General features: G+C 51.7%; 1 protein-coding gene across 1 annotated transcript; it reads right to left on the minus strand.

Annotated features, from left to right (window-relative positions):
• Positions 1-4,856: 4,856 nt before the first annotated feature.
• On the minus strand, positions 4,857-7,160 carry SOWAHB (sosondowah ankyrin repeat domain family member B). The gene has a single exon (XM_040967144.1). The coding sequence runs from the start codon at positions 7,158-7,160 to the stop codon at positions 4,914-4,916; it is 2,247 nt and encodes a 748-aa protein (XP_040823078.1). The 3' UTR covers positions 4,857-4,913.
• Between the last annotated feature and the right edge of the window lie 819 nt (positions 7,161-7,979).

A 7,979-nucleotide genomic window follows, 5' to 3' on the forward strand; every position in this document is an offset into this window, starting at 1 on the left:
TAAGCTCCAGCATCCCATATGGACACAGGTTTGGGTTCCGGCTACTCTGCTTCCCATCCAGCTTCCTGTTTGTGGCCTGGGAAAGCAGAGAAGGGTGGCCCAAAGCCTTGGGACCCTACAATCACATGGGAGACCCAGAAGAGGCTGCTGGCTTCAGAGTAGCTCAGCTCCAGCCATTGCAACCATTTGCGGAGTGAACCAGTGGATGGAAGATCTTTGTCTTGATCTTTCCTTTTTTCTGTAAACCTGATTTTCCAAAATTAAAAACAATCATAATAAAAACTTAATCTCAGGATCTCACTTTTGATCATACACATTACAAGTTTTTAGAGTTTTCTTTTTTGTGGGTTTTTTATTCGTTTTGTTTTGTGGAGATTTTTTGTTTTGTTTTTTGTTACATTCCATTTTGGTTTGGTTTGAGGGTTTGTTTTTTCCATCTTGCTATATAATAGCAAAAACTAGGAAAAGCCTATTTATCTTTTAAGGACAGGCTTATTTCACTATATGTAGTGATCTCCGGTTGCAACCATTTTGTTGCTAAAAAACAATTTTTTTATAATAGCTGCACAGTATTCTCTTGTATATGCATAACAATTTCTTTATGCACTCATCAGTTGATGGATATCTAAGTGATTCCATATCTTAGCTGTTGTGAGTTGAGCTGTGTCAAGCACGGGGGTACAGATAGATCATATGCTGATTCCATTTTCTTTGGGTAAATTTCCAAGAGTAGGATGGCAGGATCATATAGTAGACCTGTTTTCAGATCTCTGAGGAATCTATAAAGTTGTATTAGTTTATATACCCACCAGCAGTGTATTGGAGTATCCCCCGCCATTGCCTCACCTGCATTTTTCATTTTTTGATTTTTGGAGGATAGCCATTCTCAGGTGAGGTGAAACCCCATTGTGATTTTAATTTTAATTTCCCTGGTGGCTGGTAAGTGCATTTTTCATATATCTGTTGATCATCTGTATCTAATACTTTCACAAATGCCAGTTCATGTTCTTTGCCCAATTCTTAACCAGACTGCTTTGTTACGGTTGAGTTTCTTGAATTTTTTCTTGATTTCGGATATTGATCTTTCATCAGTTGTGTAATTTACAAAGGTATTCTTCCTTTCTACCTGTTGTCTTTCTTCAGGGAGTGATTTTGGCTCATTTATTAAAGATAGACAATTGTAAGTATGTGGATTAAATCCTGAGGTCTCTAATCTGTTCCATTAGTCAACATTAAAAAGGCAGAGAGAGGAGGAAGAAAAGTAGGGGGAGAATAAAGATTTTGCATCTGTTGATCCACTCTCCAAATGGCCACCACAGCCAAGGCTCAGCCAGGAGGAAGCTAGGAGCCTGGGATTCATCCTGGTCTCCCACAGGGGTGGCAAGGGTCCAAGGATATGGGCCACCTTCTCTTGCTTTCCCAGGCACAGTAACAAGGGAGTTAGGTTGGAAATGGAGCAGCTGAGACTCGAAGCAGTGTTCCCATGTAGAACAACACCAGCATCACAAGGGGCCACAATGCTAGTGCCCAGGACTTTCTTCTCTAGCTGGTCTTCCCAAGCCTAACTTCTTCTTTGTTTAAAATGTACTTCTTTATTTTCAAGCAGCCACAGCAGGGGAAGGCAGTATTGGAGAGAGACAGATCTTCCGTGCACTAGTTCACATTCCTCAGATGGCTGCATCAGCCAGGACTAGGCCAGGCCAAAGCCATGAGCTTCACCTTGTCTCCCTGTGTGGGTAGCGGGGCACAAACCTGGGCCATCCTCTGCTGCTTTTCTAGGCCATTAGCAGGCAGCCAGATCAGAAGCAGAAAAGCCAGGACTTGAATTGATGCACATGTAAGGATGGCAGCATTGTGGGTGGTAGCTTTACCTGCTACACCATAACATCAGCTCTCAACGAGTTTATTACCTCCTGATATCTTTAGCCCAGCAAAACACTATCAGAGCAGGAAGCTGCCTATTTTGTTCGATAGATAACCAATAAACACAGAGCTTGGCACATAGAAAATATGCCATGAATGTCTCTTTTTGTGTAGTCTCATAGTGCTGACTCTCACACTGACCCACTTACTCATTGTGCTGGACTCACTTTCATTTTCCCACTCTTAAATCACTTTTCCTCAATAAACGAGGAGCTCTGGAAAGCAGGAATTTTGTAGATTCTCTGTAAGTATCTGATAAATTTAGATGAATTGAAAATATATTTTCTAAGCTCCAGATGTTTGAAGTCTTCAGAATAATTAAAACACACAATTTCTTTAAATTCTTTACCAGTATTTCAAAAAGCTTATGGGGAAATGGAATTCAATTATAAGTTTATTTTACTAGCAATATATATATATGCATATTGCTATACATATATAACCGTATATATATAGAGATATAGATATGGTTTTTCCATAATATACATTTTTACAGGAACTTCTTGAAGACCTGGAGTAGTGTTTAAAATTGTTAAGCTGCAGTGTACATACTAGTATAAAGATTCTCATTATAAATCATCCCTGGGTGCACATTAGCAAGAGGTTGGACTCCAGAGTGGAGCCTGGACCCCAATCCAGCCACATGGATATGGGATACATTGGGCATCCTAAGCAACATCCTTAGCCTTTGAGCCCGATGCCAGCCCCTGCTATGAGGACTCTGAGAATGCAGTTTTGGGTGTGTTTGCCCTGAAGCACTCACCCAGGCTGTGACATTTCAGCTCTGCTTTGAGGAATTTGTACATTTATCAGGAATGCAGCAAAAGATAAAAAGTGAGAGATAGGGCCATGGGCCCCAGTGTATCTCATTTGGCATCCAGTGCAGAGCTGGTGATGGCAGGCTGTGGGCAGGCGAGCTAGGACAGTGTGCTGGGCCCAACAAAGCCTTCCAGGCCAGATTTCACATTATCAGCAGGAGGGCAGCAAGATCTGCTCTGTGTTTTGCTCTGCTCTAAGTGCCCTCCTCTCCCTTAACCCCTCCCCAGCACACTGCAGCCAGTCCTGGTGCAGGGTAAGTCACACACTGAAGCACAAGCCAAGAATGCAGTCTAACTCACAGAGCAGGTTTCTTGGGAAGGCCAGTATCACTCACATAAAGGTTCCTGGTTTCCATGAAGCCCTCCTGGATTTCCTCAGCCCAAAGTGATCTCTCCTCCAAGCCTTTCCACTGCAGTTATTCTCACACCCAGGACACCCTGAGCAGCTTTCCTTGCCTCACACTTGTCCTCAGCCCTGAAACCAACTTCTCCACGCCTCATTTTACAGGCTTTTATCTGAAGTCATGCAGATATCCTGGGAGCACAATAGGATGTAAAGCAATAAAGAATAAGTATTTTTAGATTTTAAATTTCAAAAGGGGACAAGTCGCATAGGCTCGCCTTGATAAATCTCACAGAACATAGGGAATGTATCAGTTGAATAGATGGAAACAGTGATAGCATTAGAGCAAAGTAAAAACAATTCATTGGGTTTCAAACAAGCTGACAGCTACATAGGTACTTCTCTTATATTTTTCAAATATTCATCTCTCCACATAGTGTCCGACCATCTGTTAGTGTGTCATTTTTTTTTTACTTGATTTGCCAAAATTTTCATCTCTTACATAGATCTTTTGGGGGGGGACAAAAAGTCCTTAATTTATTTATGATACCTATTTTTTGGTTTGTTTCTCAAAGGGATATATTTATTTCAGCACAAAGTAAAAATACAAAGAAACAAAAATATTTGACTCTGAGACACAATTTGGTGAAGAACATTAACAATAATCAACATACGTATAATAAATTATAAAGATCTATTGATCTTACAATGAGGAAAGATAATAAGAAACACAAAAATATTATAAAATTATAGCATCATACCACTGTCAATGAAAACATTGCCATAAAAATATTCACTATTTCCAGTTGAACATTTCATTTTTCAGCACTGTGTGAATGGACTTCCCATTTATAAACTAGACATTCTCTTACTGCAGGGTCACAGGATGACCAGTCGTGTCTCTGGGCAATTAAATAGAGCACTCACTTCCGGTTAGATACACAGTACTTCGCGGCTAATATTTAATTTTAATTGGCAATAAGCTTAGTGCAAATAAAGTTGTGTTTAGCAGCTTGGAAAGTCCTGGTGGGGAGGCAGTCTCTTCCTACTAGGAATGTTGGCCATTCAAACCCAGAGGAGGCTACAAATAGTAATTCTATTGCTTGCTATGTGGGGAGTCATTATACAAATGAGCCACATGGGTTTCACCTTTGGAAAATTTTCTTTGGATGGAGAGAGGAAATCAGGGTGTGGATGCCAATCCTTTCCCCCCAGAGTGGAGTAAGGTGGCAGGTGGATCTCATCCAATTGCTTCTCTCAGTAGGGGACACAGGGCCAGAGCTGAGGGGTCTCCTATATGAAATCCTACTCTCCAGTAAGAATTTTATTACACTGATTTGAATGCCAAAAATGGAAGGGGAGAATGGGCAGCCATCTGCACGCAAACCTGGTGTTCCCGAGTCTCAGCCAACATTTCTAGTCCAAATGAATGAAAGCCACAGGGCCGCTAGCCAGAGCAGCTTTGTGTCTGAGCTTCATTAACCCCTCATATTGCCACTGCACCAAACCAGGTGGCTTCCTGTGCCCAGATCTACAGTGCCAAGGGGAAAATGAGGCCATCTGTTGGGGTTCCAGCACCTGGCTCTCCACCTCTTGTGCAGATTTCAGTAACCCCAAGACTTCAACCTTTACCTTGCTAGGTGACCCTGGAGGTCCAGGAAGTGCTGACAAAACACCCAGGCAAGTCCATGCAAGGTGGGTGACCCCTCTCCTGCAGAACCTCTCAGCAGCTCTCTGTCTCCCCATCTCCCCTGCCCACCCCTCCCCGCCAAAGTTCCCTGAGTAGCTCGAGGAAGAGGCTGTGTCCATGGCACCTGAGAGCAGGGGCATCAGTCACTGTACTCTTCTCTTTCCCTGGCAGCTGGGAATTTCTCGTGATGGTTGGCCAACTTCCATTTGTTGTGCTGACTCTTGAGGAGCGCAGCCAAGGAGGTCTTGCGGGTGACATTCCTAGCCACGTCCCGGCTCTTGGTCTTCCGGGAAGGGGAAGAAATGTGCACCAAAGGAGACACGGGGAAAATGGGCTTGCCCCGAGGGGCTTCTAGAAGCTGCCAGATCTCCCCAGAGGTGTTACTGGTCAGGTACTGCCAGGGCTTCTTCCCACTGCAATCCCGCACATTTACCCGGGAAGCCAACCTTTGCACCAGCATCTTGATGACCCCGTGGTGGCCGTGAATGGCTGCCAGGTGCAGTGGGGTGTACCCACAATTGGACCTGACGTTGACATCCAGAGCAACCCCCGCTTTGTGTGCTTCTAAAAGCAACTTCTGCAGAGCCCACAGGGTGCCATGCTTGGCTATCCAGTGCAGGGCCGTGTAGCCGGTCAGGAAGTCCTTGTGCAAAGCCAGCTGTGGATCCTCCTGGAACAAAGCCAGTACATTGTCCCAAGAGCCGCAGGCTAGCATCACGATCCACTGGTGCTCCCGGGCTTCAAGGGGTACCAGGGACAGAGGCTTGTGCTCAGTTCTGTGGGGCACCCAGGATGCAGACCTCTGCACACTGTGCGCCTGGCCCTTCTCGACCACAGCTGGCCTGAGTTCTGCGAGTCTGAAGGTCAATGCAGTGTCCACCCGGGGGCTGGATGCCAGTCCTGCCCTGGAGGGCTTCCGGGCCCGAGGTGGGCGACGGCTCTTCGGCGGCCGCTCCTCCCCAGGGTACTCCTCATCCGAGGATGACAGGGTGGTTCTGCCTGCCCGAGAGTTCCTGCGGAGGGACCGCCTGAGCTTGGGCGCTGGCTGTTCTGCAAGGCCATTAGCCGGGGCAGTGGCAGGAACCTGCTGGGAGGAGTGACCTGCCTCTCTTTCGTAGAGGCCCTGTGGGCTGTGGCCCGGGCTGCCCGTGGCCTTGAAAGACCCAGTAAGGTGCTGGGCTGGATTCCTGGGCAGCCCCTCCTCGGAACCCCCCGGGGAGTCCTTGGGCACACTGCTGCTCTCCTCACTACCGTGACTGTCCTGGTCCACGAAATCATGCAAATCCTGGAGCGACAGCTGACAACGAATGCTGCGAAACACATTCAGCGGAGGAGGGTCCCCAAGCCGGGACTCGGAGGCCTCATCGGGAACTGCAGTCATGTGGCCAGGAGAGGAAAGCGAGGGATCTTTAGCCGACGGCGCAGAGCTGGACTCCGACGCCGGCTGCAGGAAGTCATCTGGCAGCACCGACCAAGCCCGCACGGGACCCGGAGCCCGCTCCTCTGGTCTCTGTGGGTGTTTGGCTACCCACTCGCGGGTGCGCCGCCGCTGCAGTTCCAAGGTCGAAAGATGCGGGGAGCCGGCGCTCAGCGGCTCGGGCGGTTCCACGGCGGCGTCCGGGCCCTGCTGTAGAACCGGCGGGGACGGCCGGCGGCCAGCAGCCCCGACGGGGGCGGCAGGCGAGCGCGGCGGCGCCGGAGGAGTCCCGCGCTGCTCCGGGACAGGCGACGTCCGCAGTGTCCCCGGGCTTGCGGTGGCGGGATCCGGCAGCGCGCCGGGCTGTGGCGGAGGCTCTCCCGGGAGCGCTCCCAGGCCGTTTTGGAGGCACTCCCAGCAGCAGCGGCCCTGCGTCTCGGCCGCGGCACACCTGACCGCGACCTGGGCAGCGGCCCCGGATCCCGGGCTGCCCCGCCGCCCTCCGCCGCTTTCCCCGGGCTCCTGCTGCCGGGTACCGCTGGCCGGGAGGCCATTGCACCCGGCGTCGGCCGCTCGGACTGCGGCACCTGCTGGCTCCGCCTCCGGCTCCCTCTCGCGCCGCCGCCGCTGTCGCCTCTTGGGCTGCGGCGGCCCCCGGGGCGCAGCTTCCCTTTCAGGGGTGGCGGCCGCAGGCGGCTCGCGGGGTCGTTGCAACCCCTCCTCGCCCAGAAGGTCCCGGTACCTCCTCTTGAGCACCACGCACTTGGTGCCGTCGGGGTCCACGCGCACTGCGGCGACCGAGTTGACGAAGCCCTTGAAGAGCTCGCGACGACGCTGGTGCTCGCTCGGGGGCGCGTCGGGGTCTCGGAGGAAGCTCTTGAAGTGGCTCAGCAAGGCGGCGTTGGTCACTCGGCCCCCAGCCTGGCACAGGAAGTCCAGCAGTGCCTCCTGGCTCAGCTCGCGGGCCATCGCAGCCCGGCTGTCCCCTCTCTCCACACTGTCGGCGTCTGGCTCCACCGGCGCTCTTTTCCGGCAGCGAAAGCCCTGGCCCAGAGAGGGTCACCTGCTCCCGGGGCGGCACCCCTAGAATCCATCAATCCACCGAGCCCAGCGCGCAGCCCGCAGCCCCCTTGAGCGGCGGGAGGGCCGTGAGTCCACGCGGGAGGCGATCCCAGGGCTGAGCTGCTGCGAGCCACCTGGGTGGGCAGAGGGCGGCTCCCGGGTCCGCCGCTGGGCGAGACGCGAGCCTCTGGCAGCCAGTCCCTGCGGCGAAAGTTCCCGGGATAGGTCGGAATCGGTTTCACCTGCGCCTTGGCGACGCCTCCTCCCTCTGGGCTATAGGGGGAAGGGCCTGGCCCGGCGGCCCGCCTCCTGCAGTCCCTCCGCCCTCCCAGGTTTCCCCCACCCCCACTCCCGCCATCCATCCCAGATGAGTCAGGCGGGTCGGAGCCCCAGGGAGTGCCGGTGGGTGAGGTCCGGAGCGAACCGGGAGTCGGCCAGTGAAGTCAGCCAGACAGGCAGGCAGGCAGGCAGGTAAGCGACTCGCTGGTCCTCCGAGGCTTTGCCACGCAGGAAAGAAGCCTTAAGACACTGGGCTCCTGTGCTCTCGCTGCGCCTCAAAGTTACGGCTTAGTGCACATGTGGGGGCGGGGAGGTGAGGGTCGGGGTGCCTGCAGGTGCTCTGCTACCCATCCCAAAGGTGCGCTGCACTGCCCCGCTCTCGCCCCGGTCGAGTGAGTTTTAGATTATCCCCGCGAAATTTGAACGCTCCAAACCAAATGTTCCCGG

Source organism: Ochotona curzoniae, unplaced genomic scaffold, assembly GCF_017591425.1.
Source record: "Ochotona curzoniae isolate NIBS_2020 unplaced genomic scaffold, NIBS_Ocur_1.0 scaffold_4506, whole genome shotgun sequence".
Taxonomy (NCBI): domain Eukaryota; kingdom Metazoa; phylum Chordata; class Mammalia; order Lagomorpha; family Ochotonidae; genus Ochotona; species Ochotona curzoniae.